The sequence below is a fragment of the Pagrus major genome, chromosome 24 (assembly GCF_040436345.1).
Source record: "Pagrus major chromosome 24, Pma_NU_1.0".
Lineage (NCBI taxonomy): Eukaryota > Metazoa > Chordata > Actinopteri > Spariformes > Sparidae > Pagrus > Pagrus major.
The window spans coordinates 17,884,957-17,902,194 of NC_133238.1; the positions used below are offsets into that span (position 1 = coordinate 17,884,957).

General features: G+C 40.8%; 1 protein-coding gene across 1 annotated transcript in view; it reads right to left on the bottom strand.

The window, feature by feature from the left end:
* Positions 1-3,451: 3,451 nt before the first annotated feature.
* The window catches only part of LOC140992076 (plakophilin-4-like), a 40,424-nt gene continuing 26,637 nt past the window's right edge, over positions 3,452-17,238 (bottom strand). The window contains exons 8-20 of the mRNA XM_073462314.1: positions 17,014-17,215; positions 15,865-15,997; positions 13,181-13,394; positions 9,601-9,784; positions 7,522-7,639; positions 6,540-6,734; positions 6,270-6,443; positions 6,030-6,180; positions 5,418-5,610; positions 4,854-5,056; positions 4,602-4,733; positions 4,362-4,435; positions 3,452-3,709 (exon numbers count right to left, since the gene is read on the bottom strand). Of these exons, the coding sequence (XP_073318415.1) occupies positions 3,452-3,709; positions 4,362-4,435; positions 4,602-4,733; positions 4,854-5,056; positions 5,418-5,610; positions 6,030-6,180; positions 6,270-6,443; positions 6,540-6,734; positions 7,522-7,639; positions 9,601-9,784; positions 13,181-13,394; positions 15,865-15,997; positions 17,014-17,215 (2,231 nt within the window). The remainder of the gene's footprint in view (positions 3,710-4,361; positions 4,436-4,601; positions 4,734-4,853; positions 5,057-5,417; positions 5,611-6,029; positions 6,181-6,269; positions 6,444-6,539; positions 6,735-7,521; positions 7,640-9,600; positions 9,785-13,180; positions 13,395-15,864; positions 15,998-17,013; positions 17,216-17,238) is intronic.

Sequence of the window (17,238 nt, forward strand, 5' to 3'; positions counted from 1 at the left end):
TATGTACTAAAACCTTGTATTGTCTTTGAAGTTGTCGTCGCTTTTTTGACATTTTCCCAGTTATTGTCGGCTCTGTCGTCTACCTAAAGGTGACAATCATCTAAAAACAAACACTACCAAGCTTCAGAAGGAGATTTTTCAGTAGGAAGCAGAATGTGAATGTCATTCAAAAAGCCAAAAAAGTCCTAATTTAATTGTTCTTCATTAATGAAATCATGTTTAAAGAAAATGAACAGAGATATTCTCACAGTTTTAGGACGCTGCTGTAAAGTCGAAAGGATTTGTGTATTGTACTGTCGTCCTGCAGGGACACTGACCAGCCAATCAGACGTCCCAGGACTCAGAAAACATTACTACAGTGTGGTTTGGAGACTACAGCAGGAAAAGGAAGAGAGACATATTTCTAAAATATCTGTAAAAGCTCCTGATCAGCCAATCAGAGATCTTAGGACAGACTCGAGAATTCCCCTCAAAAAACACAAAAATAAGAAAAGTTTGAAATCGATTTAATCCTGGAAAAGTCTGTTTTTCACTCTTGTGCCTTTAGAATCACCAGAATAAGACTGAATTTAGTTCAGCATCTTTAGAGTTTAAAAAATTAAAGGATAAGTTCACCCAAAAATTAAAATTCAGTCATTATCTAGTCACCCAATGCTTCCCTCTGATGGAACATTTCTGGAGCTTCACAGCAAAACAGCGTTGCAGCATTTTCGTAAACAACTGAAGTAGCTGGAGACTTGTTTTAAAACGTAAAAAAATTACCAAATGACAGAACTACGGAAGCTCTGAGATCCCAAATTGGTTTGAAACAACATTATTTACACCCTTTTTAAAAGCTGAATTCTGCACTGAAGCTGTCAGCAACAGTCAGGTTGATAAACAGGAGTGAAGATCTCTTAGCTCTCCTCCCGTCGGTAAACGACTCCAGATCAGACAATCGATGGGAGTAGAAAATGACTGAATTTCACTTTTGGGTGAACGTTTCCTTTAACTGACACTATTTTCAGATATCAAAACACCTTGCAGGGTTTCCCAGAATAACTTATTTCTTTGAAAAATAAAAGATTGTAATCAATCCCCCTTTACTAATCAAAGATCGACATCTGTGCTGCCAGTTTAGCATGTTTTCGAATCGAAAGAGCGATGATGCGAAGGGCAACTTTTCAGGCAACGGAGTGTCGGGATTGTTGCCAAAGAACATCACAACTCAGCCCGATCATCAGCTTCTTTATTTGACATTTAACCGTTTGATTGTGGCTGTTTTGAGCGAGCAGGGCGGCTGTACACGACCAATAAATAGATGAATGTAACTGCATGGAGCTTGTGTTAGAGGCATGCTCAGGGAGGATAAACTGAGAGATATTTGTACACACCGCGCATTTACCTCATCATGATGTACATTTTGAGTTCGCAATGGTTTTTTTTTAGTCTGTTTCTTTCGGCTGTGGCATCTCTGAATATACCTACGACTGATGCAATTAAAGCTAATAAAGATATATATCTATTTAACTTTCATTTTTTTGTCTGTTTCTTGTCAAAAAACAAGACGAAACTCACTCTTTTCTTGTCGTGATATAATCTTTAATCCCTATACATATATTTCCCTCTGTAACATTGCACATTATCATCATCATCAGTGTTGGACAGAACAGACAGATGGGGGGTATTTTGGTCAGGTCACGATTAATTAAATTAATAAAAATAATCAATAAATAATAGAAAAATCTTCTCCACACAATCACATATAAAGTTCTACATATTGAATACAACAATGTAACAGGACAGTTAAACCATTGCGTCTGTACAAATAGATTTTCACATGTTTTTGTCACATATTTCACATACTTTATGATATACTGCACTTTCAGCCAACATACAGGAGAGGTTACTGATGTAACCCGGGTTCTCTGAGTCTTTAAAGGTTGCTCCTCTTCAAACCTGCGTCAAATAATATTCAACAACACCTTTTTAGAGCTCGACGTTTAAAGAGGGAATAGTATTTGTCCCAGGTGAGGTCTCGTCTTCACGGAGTCCCTTTTTCGCTCACGTTCATGAAGATGCTGGCGAACAATATTTATGTCATTAAGCCAACACACTGCACACTTTTACTGCAGAGAAAAATGAAATCTGTTGACCGTTAACAAACACTCTGGTGAACAACAAGGTCAGGGCTGGGTTTCTTTCATAAAGCAACTTTTGACTAAGACATCTTTGACAGAAAAGAGTCAAAATAATGCAGATAAAGTTGAGAAAAATGTCCAATCTGGCATTTTTCCTTTTTTCTTTCCATTTTTTAAAATCTTTTAAAGACTGAAATGTAATGATATTAAAAAGTTTGAGCCTCTTTCTTACCTAGAACTGCTACATCAGACACAACTGGAAGATGTTTTACTTCTGACTGACTCTGAAGAGACATTCACACCGTTAAGAGTCGTTAAGGTCACATGGGGGTCGTTAGTCCACCTGGTTGTCTTGTGAGAGTCACATGAGTGACTCTCTAACTTCCTAACTAAATGAAAATGACCCGGAAGCTGGTTGAATTCTCTAAACACTAAGGAAACATGCTACAATGCTTCCTTTCTTATCTCCTTTAGTGAAGGAAACACTGGACTGGGACGATTATTGTTATTATCGATTAATCATTTAGTCGATAAAATGTAAAAAAAATGTGAAAAATGCTTTCCCATTAAACTGGAAACTGTGATAAGAAACTGGGACTTATGTTTGTTTCATGTATTAATTCAAGGACAGTTACAGTCTCCTCATCACGTATCTGATGTTTCCGTTCAGGAGAAGCTTCCAAGAGTTTTTATAAGGTGGAAAACACAGTTAAAACAAATTTAAGTGGCAGTGAAGTATCTACAAAACCAATTAAAAACCTGTTAAGCAATTTATATACAAGTATGCCACAAGTCTTACTTCCCCCTAGTGGTCATAAACTGCAGCTGCAACTATTCGGTTGTGATATTTTTCAACCGCGTGTGTTGTGAACGATTTCCTGCTTCCTTTTCAAGAATTGTTTGCTATTTACAGAGCTATTGCACAAAAAGGAGAGCACCAATAATTTCAAAAATTAGTACCATTATCGTTAATTTCCTCAATTAACCGATTTGATGTTTGGTCAGTTAAATATCAGTAAACTTGATCGATTAATTGACGAATCATTTTAGCTTTAAATGCACAATTTCTGCTGTTTCTTACAACAATGAGAGATGTTTCTTATTGTGGAATAAAGTTAAAAAATAAAGGATTAGTTCATATTTATCTGCATTATTCTGGACGTGTTCTAACTTAGTCAAAAGCTGCAGGTATCAAACCGAGCCCCGGTCATTCAGTACAGTTTCAACACAGATGCACACACATCCACATGCATCCTCACCCATTTGCACAACCACACAGCGCACACACCCACAGAAACAGACTCAACGTACACGGTGTCCGTCATGTTTTTTTACACCCAGGAGTCGGGGGAGCCGGTGAACTTGTTCGCCCTGTTTGAAGGCCTCCGCGTGGTGGAGTAGAAGTCCACGTAGTTGGTGTTGGCTTTGAACCGGAGCGACTGGCTGGCGTAGCCGTCGGGGGAGGACGGGGTGAGGTGGACCGGCTCGTCCTCGTAGCTCTCCTCTCCGTAGCCTTGTGGGGACGACAGGTACATTCTGTAGCTGTTGTAGTTCTTCCTGTCAGGCTCGTCGTAAAATGGCTCTGTGTGCTGAGAGAGGGACGATGATGTCATTATTAAACACAAGCCTTGTGGCAACAGCATTTAAAGGTGTAGTTTGAAGAATATGGCAAGAAGGAGGCGATTTACAGAGACTCCAATCAAGGGATGAGAAGACACGGGGCTTTCTTTGTTTCATTCAGGTTTACTTGTTTGAAAAGACTTAGCCATGGATGATTGTTACAGACTTCTACATGATCACAGTGACTTTTTAGCAACTCAACTCAAAGAAACATCATGTAGAAATTGACATTTTGTGCGTTTGGGCGCATTTATGTCAAATTATCCCTCAAGGCGTTCAAATTAGATAACTTTAAAGCATTATTTGGCATCACATGACGATCGAGGTGAATACTTTAGCTGTATAAGAAATAGAGAGTTGTTTTTATTTTAAAATCCTACTTATTTTCTTCTTTCTGATCAGTTGGTCTATAATATGTCAAAAAATGGTAAATAATTCAAAATATTCAGTTTGTTATCATCGAAAAACAAAGAAAACCAGCAAATATTGACATTAAAGAAGCTTCTTTTGATCAATTAAAGAATCTCTGCTACTTACAATTTACTTTTAAGTAATCTTATCTTCACGACACGTTCATCACTTTAATGCAACAATATAGCTGAATTTTAAAACATTTCTTACCTGGGACCTTCTCAGATCCTCTCCTGACTGGGAGGAATACGTCCCAATGAAATACGGAGTTTTCTTCTCGGACCCTGAAATGCAAAATTAAACAAAATCATAAGATTCATGGGTGGAAAGACGTCTTTTCAACAATCATAAGTTGGTTAGTTTGTGTATTAAAAACCATTTTTATTAAGTGTTTAAACAGAAACATCAGTGGTCCGACGTTAGATCCCTGAGGGACGCCACAGTACGAACCTGTGTACTGCCGTTTGTGTAAACTGTTGTCTCCATAATACGTGTCGAGTTGCATAGATGACTGCGCCCTCTGATAGTTCGTACTGTGTCTTCTTATCCCGAGCATCGCCGGCGAGGATGTTGCACTACCACCTGAGAGAAAAGAAGACAGAAAGTCGTAAAAACCTACTTTCTTTATCTGATTTTTGTTTATTTTTCAATACAGGGAATCCGTCTGTCCTTCACTTCGACCTCACTCACCGGATCTCTCACCTGATTGGATGACGGGGGACATCTGCAGCGGGCTGGTGGGCAGGGTCGGCTGTGAAAGGTAGCGGTCTCGCTCCAGAGTGGAGACGGGGGTGACGAAGTGGGTGTAGTTCCAGCCGTCCTGTTTGTAGAGACTCCTCAGCTCTCTGTACTGCCACAGCGTGTTCAACACCTGAGCCGCCGCCTTCACCACCTTCATCGAGTACCTGCGACATCGAGACACACGGCATCTTAAAATGATTTCCACTTAAAATACTTAAAAATAGGGATTGTTTTTGCACTTTTCTGGACAAAGGCATGGTGGCCCTGAGGGTCAAAACACAATGACATATTACCAAACTCAACATTTCAGATTACATCGCTTGAAATGTTGTGATTTGACCTTCAGAAAAATGATTCTTTTTTTAATAAAAGGCAATAAAAGTTAAAGAATTCAGCAGCAAAGAAATAAGACAATTTCAAAACACAAAATTAAATGTTTGAGGTTCAATAAACATAAAGTCATCACAGGTAAAAAGCTGCTGCTGTCTCTTAAAAATAAAAAACGTTTTGCAGAGACTTTCGCACCCTTTCCCTCGTCCTTTGCTGATGTTCACCAGCTTCTCGATGCCTCCGCTGTCGGCTAAAGCTTTGGCATTCTCCATGTTGCGGCTGGTGACCTCGTGCAGCGTGCAGCAGACCGACGCCACCGTGTCGTCCGACAGCACTGGCGGACTGCCGCCGGGGAGCCGGTTCACCAGGTCCCGCATGGCGTACTTTCCTGGAGGAGGAGATGCAGAAAACATGGACGACATTTAGAGTGAAAGACAAAATTTAACCTCGTGAAAAGATATTTAAACACTGATGAGCTCCGTTCACCAACATCCATCATGCTTTTATATTAATTTAAGTATTTTATTGAGCCACAGCTGTAGTGCTACATCTGTCTCTGAATTCAAAGCCTGGAGTTTCTATAATTGTCCATAAAATATCTGCAGACATGATAAAACACCTTCAACACCCACGTTGTCCATCAGGGGGCGATGTGTTCTCACTCTTTCGATGACTGGACTCATGCCATCCTGTGATGTGAACAAGCTGTTGATGTTTCTGACTGACGTGTTATGATGATCTTTTCACAGTGGATCGGTTTGTTGACTGTGTGTGTGTGTGTGTGTGTGTGTGTCAGTGTGTTCTGACCTATCAGCTCCTTGTTGCGGCCGTCCAGCGCCATGTTGCGGAGAGCGGTGGCGACGGAGCAGACGACCCGGTCGTTGTCCATCCTCAGCAGCTCCACCAGGATGGGCAGACCTTTCTCCTTACGCACCGCCGCTCGGATGTAGGCCGAGAACTGGACACACACACACACACACACAGTTTTATATTATCACATCTTCTCATGTGTTTCTTCTACAGTAAGAGGTTTACTCGAGGTCGTACCTTCCAGTTTCCAGCAGAGAGGTTCTGCAGCGACCCGGCGGCGCCCTCCAGCGTGGCTGGGTTGGAGCTCTCGGCCAGCAGGTTGAGGTACGGCTTCACCACCATCGGGTGCCACAGCAGCTCCGCCCCCCTCAGAGGCTGCGAGAAACCCGGGATCGGCCCGACACCGTCCCACTGCACCAAACACAACTTATTAAAATCTTAAATAATAATCTAAATTAATTTACTTTTCAGGGGATCCAGTGTCTTAGGGAACCTCCGTGTTCGTACCTTGTCGTCGGGCCAGCCGCCCCTCTTCCTGCCGCGCCTCCTCTTCCCCCAGCAGAGGTAGTCCAGCTCCTTGGCCGGGGACGAGAAGCCCAGCAGGGTGTCCAGCTCCTGGTTGCCGAGCAGACGAGAGGAGGGCATCTCCACCTCCAGCCGGTACGAGAGGTTCCTCAGGGTGCAGACGCTGTTCTCCACGATCTGAGGTCAGAGAGAAAGGGGAAACTTTAGTCTCCTTTTTTTGAAGACACATGTTTTTTTGTTGATCTTTTTTTGTAAATAAATCCTACATCCTGTTTCTTCTCCTTCTTTACTCCGGTTTTAATTTTACTATATTACTCCCCTCATCCCCTGGCTTTACGGGGACGTAACACTGCTGGAAAAAATGCTTTAATCAAACGAATTGTGACATTAAAATCCGAATCGGACTGAAAAATTCGGTCTTTGTGACTGAAAGTTTAGATTATACATTTGGTGTACAGGAGATCAGTGTGCAGATATTAATTCATAAATAGTTTTGTCAAAAAAAAGACCTTCAAATTCAAAAACATCCATTCATTTAATATGGAAAAGGTGACATATAACCAAGGTGTAATATAATCCTGGAGACATGAAGATAAGCCACACGATCTCTACGTTGTGCTGATGATAATCAAATTAAACCTCCCTGTTTCTACAGATAATATAATTGTATCTGGGTTTAACTGTGTTGTAAAGATCTCTGACACCTCACCTGTAGCAATACTAGTTATTATTAGCAAGGTTAATAATTATATTTAATGATTAAGAATCGGTTATATCGGTGTCGGTGTTAGGTGGAGGCAAAGGCAGGTATCTGAGGAATACAACAAGTGTGTGTGTGTGTGTGTGTGTGTGTGAGTGTGTGTGTGAGTGTGTGTGTGTGTGTGAGTGTGTGTGTGAGTGTGTGTGTGAGTGTGTGTGTGTGTGTGAGTGTGTGTGTGAGTGTGTGTGAGTGTGTGTGTTGCACCTTGCTGTCGTAGTCGGAGGTGTTGACGCAGGCTTTGAGGACGTGAAGCAGCGAGTCGACCAGACCTTCACAGCAACGCAGCTGACTCCTCGCCTCCTCCCCTGCTGAGCTCAGGTTCCTCACACACACACACACACACATGGAGACACACATTAACTCAGACCGAGGTGCAGTGTGTGGATTCCCCCACAGGGTGGCTCAAAAACCTGCCCGGATACAGTAAAGGAGGGAGCTGCTCCTCCAATAGGAACCTCCAGCTGCTGCTAATGGAGAGCTGACATGAGACGACTGCACAACGGCACATAACTCCCACAATGCATTTCTATACTATCAGTCTACAGCCTGCGAGCTGTAGATTGCGAGCTGAGAAACGCTGGAGGCGTCTGAGCTCAGAGAGACAGTTTCCCTGCAGCAACGAGTCGTGTTAGAGGAGAAAAATCACCAGCAGTTTACCTGCACGACACTCCTGATCAAACACGCTTAACGACGCCGTTCAATTCATTTTCTTTAACTTTGCAAAGATCCGTTTTTCTGCAAGCTCATACTTCACTAAACACCCTGGACTTGTTCCTGATTGGCTCCTGACACTGAAGAACGAGTGGCGTCCGTCCAGTCAGGCTAGTTTGTAACATTTGGGCTGGGAAGTCTCCACTCAGCAGGTTTAATTCGTTTGATTTGGAGGAGATGGAGGAGATGGAGGCCAATCAGAGTCCAATACAGCATCAATTTCATTCAATAGATTCTCCTCTCGAGGGTTCGTTCAGTAAATCAGGTTACAGGTGTGGTTACTGCTCCGCCAACGATGATTCCTGTGTTTCACCTGACAGCTTGAGATGCTTCAATGGACGCAGAGTCGGTCGTTTGAGGGTTGAAATACTGGAAATGTTGGCCATCGTGTTCGTTATTATTTAAATCATTATTAGTTTTTGTTGTGCTCGTTTCTATCTCGCTGTATGTCAGTTCTGTTGAGAGCAATGCAAAACCAAAAGCAATAGTTAATAAATAATAAATAATTTCAAAAATGTACATAAAAAAACAGTATTTTTTAAAATATACAAATAAATGTACATAGAAAGAAATACAAACAATAAATATGCTTAAAATCCACATTTCTTCTATATATTCACACATTCACTTTCTTGTTCTCTCACAGACGTATTATTTTTTATGGCACTCCTTTGACTCCGTACAGTTTGGCCCTCTTGTCTCAAATTAGTTTAAAGATCTGCAGGTTCACACCGGTTCTTGAAGCCTCATCGCCTCCTGCCATGAAAGGTTGGACAGCTTCCTCTTTAATTAGATATATTTTAAAGAAGAGGAGAGGCCGAGTGCTCGCTCGGTTTCATGAAAAACACTGAAAATATTCTTCAGCACTCAGAGAGAGAGAAAGAAGAGAAGTTATATTAAAAGTCTTCATTTAGTCGGTTTTCCTGGGTGTAAAATATCGCTCACACCAGGAAATATTAGTGTGTTGTTTGGAGGTTTACAGGATTTTTTAAAACATGAAGATTCATCTTTCGAATGAGCCAAAGCTAAGACGAGCCGCATTTATTAGTGTAAAATTTGCATGTAACGAAGCCGAAGCTTCATCCTGGGCTTTGACTTTTAAGACACACTCGCATCTCTTTGCTGTTATTTGTCTCTGTGAGCTAATGTGGTCAAATGCATACTTGGGACATCACGGCTGCATAAAATCTCCATTACGGAGCCTCTCATTGACGATTATGTGGCTGTGATTATGCGCCGTGGTTTTTACAGAATCATTAAAATGAAAAGCAGACAGAGAAAAGCAGCGCAGACGAGCAATAAATCCAAAAATCATCCTTGCGATTTAATGAGCTGACGGCACGACTGGAAACTCAACACGCTCTTTGTTCTATCCTTTTTTTTTTTTAGAAAAGTGAGAATAGATTTGTCCAGTTTTGAGACATTTTAAAGTGTAAAAGTGTGAGATGAATATGCAGAAGCATCATCAGCAAAGATGATGACAAACACTGATATTTGTGTCCATTTTTCAATAAAAAGGAGGATCTTTTATCATCATCAAGAGCAGAGGGGTGCGTTTGTTTCGTTCCTCACCTCAGACAGCCGGTGGTGTTGCGCAGCAGCACCGACGACTGGAACTTGACTTTGTGTTCGTCGCGGTGCGAGACGCTGCTCCAGCCCGAGTGAGGGATGACGACCGTGTTGGTCAGCGTGGACAGAGCGTCGCGGATGATGGTCATCTTCACCGCGTCGCATGAGGAGAGGTTCCACAGGACGCCTGGAAGGAAAAGTTCAAACTTCAGAAAATTTGCCAAAATGTCACTTTCGTAACTGCACTGCAAGTTTTTGTCTTTTTTGGAATTGCTTGGGAAATATCAAAAAAACAGTTTGATACCTCACAATTTTGGGTTTAATAAGGAGAGAAGAGACGGAAAAAACATATAACGCGGAATCAATGAAACAATGTTTTTACAGCCCAAGCAACGAGGAAGTAATGCCAATTTTAACCAAACAAAAGGGTTAATAATGATTAATAAGAACGGAAAAACAGGATAATAAAATCCTAATTCTCACTTTTTAAGAGGAAAAAGTAAAAAAAAGTGTGTATAGTTCAGTAAAGCATTAATTGTGACTATCATTATAGTTAAGACACAAGACAAACAGTATTTAAAGGATTAGATTGACATTTTGGGAAGTTATTCTCTTGTGAGTTAGCCACTTAGCTTAGCATGAGCAACATGTTTAAGGTTGCACCTGGGCTATAGGCAGAGCCGATGCCGTAACCTACGCAAGTGGCCTATTTAAAAAAACATTTTGTTAATGAATGTTTTTGGCTTTTTGAAATAAAACAAAGAAATGAAAATGCAAAAAAAATGCGAAAAAGATTTTTTTTTGAAAAATGCAAAAAATTGCAAAAACTGAAAAAAGCAATTCAAAGAGAAAAATTATGAAAAATGCAAAAAAAAAATGCAAAAAATGTTCAAATGTAAAAATATCGAAAACATTTGAAAAAAGCAAATAAATACAAAAATGCAGAAAATTTTAAAAATTCAAACGAAATTAAATTTTTTTTTTAAAAATTGCAAAAAAGTGAAGAAAAATGAAAAATATCAAAATGTGAAAATGTAAAAAAAAATGCAAAAATATCGCATAAATGTGAAAAATGTGAAAAAAGCACAAAAAAAGCAAAAAAATGCAAAAAAGTGAAACAATGAAGGAAAAAAACAACAGAAAAATGGCTAAATAATAATAATAATAATAATAATAAACATTCAGAATGTGAAAGGCACTTAGCTTAGCATGGGCAACATGTTTAAGGTTGCATGTAGGCTCCAGGCAGAGCCAAAGCTGTAACCTACGCAAGTGGCCTACGCCGTAATGAGCATTTATACATGTGAGCTGGTGTGTCTGCGTTGCTGACGGTGGTGATTTCCAGCTAACTTTCCCCTTTAAACACACCGACTCCTTCGGCTCACAGCTGCTGTGTCTCTGGGCTAGAGATAGCGGACGGGCCTCCGTAGCCAGAAAATGGCATCCTTTGGTCGAGAGGCGTCACAGCAGCTACTGTAGGATACCGCTTGGTGCTGACGTGTCTCAGAGGAGTCAAATCAGGACACAAAACCTCTTTTATTTAGCTTCCTTCACGGTGTTTCATACGTTGTGTTCTGTCTCTTTAATCCCTCTCTCTCTACTATCTTGTCTTCATATCTTCTGGTTTGAGAATAAAATTTGCTTCAGGCACAATAAGAAGAAACCCCCCCAAACATTTGACAACAGGGGGCCAAATAAAACTCTGTGGAAGATAACACAGAAAACTTCCTCGTAGCTTCCAAAGCTCCAAACTGGCACATATTTTTAGCGTGGGCGTGATTCAAACTACAACAGTGTTTGTTCGCTTCAGTCTGCGAGCTGCAGGGAACAAAATCTTTGTACTTCGGTTTTTCATTTTAAAATGAGTAAAATCAAAGAGTTGTATTTTTAAATTTGCAGGTATGTTTCTAAATATTAGATTATTACAGAAAATATGAGGTGATAAAGGACAGAAAACTGGACGTCCTGCAGCCATTTACGTCCACCAGAGTGTGACTCACAGCTTTAATAATCAGAATCCAGCCCTGAGCTGTGAAACTTTTTAAAAGCTTTATAACAAACTGAAGACTTCTCCCTGTTTTCCTGAAGAATCCGAGAATCCGTCTTGCAGCTTCATATCTGCTGGCATTAGACAGTCTGTGTGGTGTGGCTGCAGAACTGTCAGCAGCATCCTGTTTCCAAAGCACATTATCTGAGCATCTGTCCCGCGGACTGTGCCGAGATCTGCTCTGTCAACACGACGCGCTGAGTGTTTAAGCCGCCGCCGCTCTCACCTCCCACAGAACAGCCGATACACAGATTAATGCGCTGCCAGCCAGCCAGCCGGTCAGACGGGCGACACAGACCGACGCTCGGCCAGCACGCCGGCCAGCCGGGCGGCCAGCGAACCTCGCGAGCAGGCAGACGCCCACACGCATCACAGCGGGATTTCTATGTGTCATGTTTTGGAGAGTGTCTTTGTCAATGTGGACGCTGTTTTCACCTGAATTCACCTCTTCAGGGATAAAACGAGTTGACAACTGACCAACACGGAGGACTTTAGCAGCTCCCAGTTGTTCTCCGACCTGCTGGAGTTGTTGTTTCATGTTACTTCTGCCAGAGAGGTTCGGCCAAAGTGACAATACTGGTGTGACCGAGGACGTCTGAAGGGCTTTTAAAAGCATTTCTGCTGTTTTCTCAACAACTACTGCACCGACCTGCAAGAAAACTCTCCAACACATCTTATGATCGGCTATAATTATGTGTAGTTTGATGTAAATGTACAGACGCAAACGTTAAAATAACAAAATGAGACAGTCAGCAGCAAGAATTACTCTCTGAGTGCGTTCAAGCTTTTCATTTTTATTTCTGGGATTTAAAAAACATTTTCTTAATGAATGTTTTTGGCTTTTTGGAATAAAAAAAAAAGCCCAATGCAAATGTGAAAAAAAACTGAAAACTGTGAAAAAAGCAAACAAATTTGAACAATGCAAAAATGCAAAAATGCAGAAAACTGTGAATTTTTTTTAAAAAATGTAAAAAAAAATGTAAAAATATCACAAAAAATGTGAAAAAAGCAAAACAATGCAAAAATGCAGAAAACTGAAAAATAAAAAAAAAATGTGAAAATGTAAAAAAAAATTAACATTTGAAAAATTGCAAAAAGTGAAGTGAAATTTTTTTTAAAAATTGTAAAAAAAAAAAAAAAAAAAATGCAAAATATGAAAAATGCAAAAAGTTGCAAAAAATGTGAAAAAAAATGAAAAATTGTGAAAAATTGTGAAAAATTGCGAAAAATTCAAAAAAGTTCAAAATTGTGAAAATGTAAAAAAAAAGAAATTAGACATTTGAAAGATGCAAAACAATTGCAAACGTGAAAAAATTGGAAAAAAACAGAAAAATGCCAAAATAATAATAATAATAAAAACATTCAGAATGTGAAAGGCCGTCTCTGAAGCGTGTTTGGTTTGTCTGTTCTGGGCGACTGTAGAAACATGTTGGTGCAACATGGCGGACTGTGTGGAGGACCAGCTGCTGCCTTAACAAAAGTGTGACTCTTGGGTTCAGGTGTTTATTCACTGATGAAAACAACGACCGGACCTACCGGTGACGAGCTCTCGGACTTCGTTGTCGGTTGTTTTCCTGAGGAGGCGCAGCAGGGCCGGCACGCCGCCGCAGTTCCTCAGCGCCACCTTGTTGTTGTCGGTGGCCTTGCCGTACACCAGGTTCCTCAGGGCCCCGCAGGCGCTCTTCTGGACCTCGGCCACCTTGTGATCCAGCTGGTCCACCAGGTGCTGGATCCCTCCCAGGTGACACACCTGCAGGTTGTGACCAATCACACAGATGGAAACTGACTAAAACCCTCTAATGGAGACAAACACTGGTGTCCAGGCTGATGTAACGCTCCGCTTTGAAGCCTCCTCTCACCTCTCATCATCATTAGCACAGAAATGATATATTCTTTCATTTTTTATGTAAAAGCGAGGAGATCAAAGCACATCACTGAAACATTTATTGTTTAAGATGCTTTGAAAGGAGCCTTGAATCATCTTGTCTCCTCAGAAGAGCTGCTATTAGCTGAAGACAAAGAGTTACATAATCATCAGCAGGTCGACACGCGAACCAAAGCGCTTCTCCTCCTCCAGCGTCAGATCACAGAAGAGAAACTTAATCACGAGAGACAAACGAACCAAGACGCATTTATCGTTGAATAAAGTGAGTTTTAGATTTACGTCTTTAAAATTCAAAGGAATAATCGTCACTGTCTCGAATCGTCGTTTAACTCTGAAGCTTTACCTTCACATGAGATCAGCGTCGGCTCAGCGTGAGAAGCTGGAGGTGTTTTTATTTCACTGTGAAGAAGTTTAACTCAACTTTCTTCTCAGATTAAATATAGGATACATTATTTATTCATCTGTTTTTGAACACTGACATAAAAACTTCAAAGTAGGAACTGTTTGCGAATCCGTTCAGATTTATGGGATTCGTCCACGAGGCGTCTTTGAAGCCTGCAGGAAATGTTTCAAGTAGTTTTTAATCATCTGATGTGATTTATTAGTTTATTTAATTACGTCCTTTAATTATCTGCTTATTTAATTGAAGTGTTAATTAGTTTTCAACCTTTCTCCCCAGTTTTATTAGTTTAGTTTGAGCTCGTTTGTTCATTAAATGTAAAGATAAATGTGTTTATAGACAAATATACATTCAAAGTGGGAACTATTTACCAAAATATTACTGTGATGTTGTACTTTCTGATAAATCCTGTCAGACTGACGTGGGAACAATCAATTTTTTTGACATTTTCAAGGTTTTAAAGTTACTTTTTTATCAATTTATAAATGTTTTACAATTCTTTGTCGATCTTTCTCCACAGTTTTGTTCGTTTTTTAGTTTAAAGTTTGTTTGTTTTTTGTTTAGTTTGTTTGAAAAATGTGAAGATAAACATTTTGTACGGGTTATATAATGTAGTATTTTTCAATAAATCCTTTAATTATGACACAGGAATGATCCATTTTTACATTTTCTTCAAAGTTTTAAAGTATTTTTTAATCATTTTTATGGGATTTATTATTTCATTTATGTCCTTTGATCATCTGTGCATTATATTTATTTGTATTTGTATTTTTTTCAACCATTCTTCAGTTTTATTTTATTTTTTGCTTGTTTTTTAGTTCATTTTTAGAAAAAAATGAACATTTTTATTGAGCGTTTTTTAGATATTTTTTCACGAGTCAATATAGATTTTATATTATATTACATTTTTAGGTCGTTGGTATCAGTTAAAAGGCTAAAATTACAGTTTAAATATCACTTTCTCTTCAAAAGACTGATGGATGAACTATTACAGCATGTTTCTGAAGTTTTTACCTAGTTTTGATGTTGCTTTTTGCAATAAAAGGAAAATAAATCATCACTAAAAGCACCAATAATAAGAATGATTCTCTAAATATTGCAGAATAAAACCTGAGCTGAAACACTCAGTCGCCTCACTGGAGGCACAAACCAAACTTTCTTGTGTCGTCTCTAAATAAACTCGTCTCAGGAGAGCAGCAGACGCTCCGACTCTCTGTTCAAACCGTCACTGACAAACATTTGTTTTCTGGCTAAATGAGCAGGCGTGTGTCCAGGCTGCTTCCAAAAGGCTAATTAAAAGCTCATCACCAAACGAACCACACGGCACTTTAACGGCTCTCGCGTGAAGCTCCGCCATTGTGCCGGAGTTATTTATTGCGACGGGAAGCAGAGCAAAGAGGCAGCGTGCGGCGCTTCAGCGTGTCGGAGAGCGGCGGCGGCGGCACGGCGGCACATTTTGGCACCGACGTCACTTAAAGTTTTGTTTTTAGCAGATGGCGCTTTGGCTCCCAGTTTGGCAGCGAGGATCTGAAAACAGAGTCAGAGAATAAAGTCTGAGAGACGGTGGAGGGAGACGACAGGAGATATCTGAGGAAATGTAAAGCTGAAGGGATTTTCCCCCGAGACCAGGAACCTTTGGAGGAACGAGCGTGTTTCCTCCGCAGGGACCAGAGTCTATTCAAGTTTCGGGGACATTATTGTATCGCAGCTGTAATTTAATGTACATTACACATTAAATCCATCCTGAATATCTGTCTTTTCCACCTTCTGACTCGTCCTTTACTTCATCTATAGAGGTCACAGTGAAACCACCAGAGCTGCAGCCATTTTAAAAGAGACTGAACCTTCAAACGTGGCAGGGAGGAGTGACTCACGACTGTGACGTCCGTCTCGTTATTTTTACTCTGACAGCCCAGCGTGTCCCCGTCACCTTACCTCCACCTTGACCCGGTTGTCTCCGTAACACAGGTGCTGCAGGTAGGCGGCGGCGTTGGCCTGGACGGAGGGGAAGTGGTGCTGCAGCATGTGGATGACCTCCGGCAGCTCGGGGTCGCGCCAAGCAAACTCCCTGAGGGGGAGAGAGAGGAGGAAACTTTCAGAAGGGTTCACTCGCTCCACACTTCACACAAAACTGAAGCCTGGAGACATTTTTCATTCTCTTTGAGTCATTTTTCAGGAGAACAGCTTCATTTTCTAGCTGCTAAAAGAGAGATTTTGTGGATAGTTTGTGATCTAATATCTAATATCTCAACAACTGTCTCATGGAGTAGCATGAAATTCGGTGCAGACATTCACGGTTCCCAGAGGATGAATCCTCCTGACTGTGATGATCCCCTGAATTTTCCTCTAGCACCACCAGCAGGTTGATAGTTTTGGATTTGAGCAAAAAAACCCAAGAAGTATTGAATGCATTTTCTTAAAGCTTAATAAAGACGTTCATGTTCCCCTCAGGATGAACTACACAGTCCTCAGGTCTGAATTTTACTTTATCTAACACTTTTGTTTAACGACCAAATGCAACAAATGATATTTTAATTATTGACTGTAATTTTCACGATTAGTCTTTTAGTCTTTTCAGTCCATAAAATGTCAAATTAATTGTGAAAAATGCTTCTTTTGTTCAACCAACAGTCCAAAAACACAAAGTCTCCTCACTTACTGTCAGAAATCACAAAGAAAAGCAACAAATCGTCACATTTCAGAAGCTGGAACCAGACGATGTTTGATGTCTTTGCGTGAACAATCACTCGTTGTCAGTCGACTAATCATTGCAGCTCTACAAACGTTAGCATGCTAAACATGGTCAACATTATACCTGCTTGTCATTGTGATCACGCTAGCTTGCTGATGTTAGCATCGAAGACAGTCTGGATGAAAGCTAAAGACAGATATCAGACGGTGAAACGATTATCTACCCTGCACGGATTCATAGATCAGCAGATCCTTGAAAAATGACTGAAACGATTAATCGATTACCAAAAAGTAAGCGATTAATCTGTAATCATGACATAAATAATAAAATAGTAACTCATTTCTTAATGAAACGTCCACACATGCATCCTGTTTATCTGCACATGTGGGCACCTGGGGTCCTTGTGGATGCTCTCGATGGACGGGGTGCGCGTGGCCACCCGGTCCACGATCCCAGAGTGGCGGTGGGAGAAGACGGGCTCGCCGGAGACCCGGTAGGAGTCGACGTACAGCGCCGCGGTGCTCAGCCCGTAGCTGCTTCTTTGGTACGGCAGCGTGCCGCAGTGGCTCGTGGTCCGAGGGAGCGTGCCCATACCTGAGGAGAGGAGCGAGGAGGTC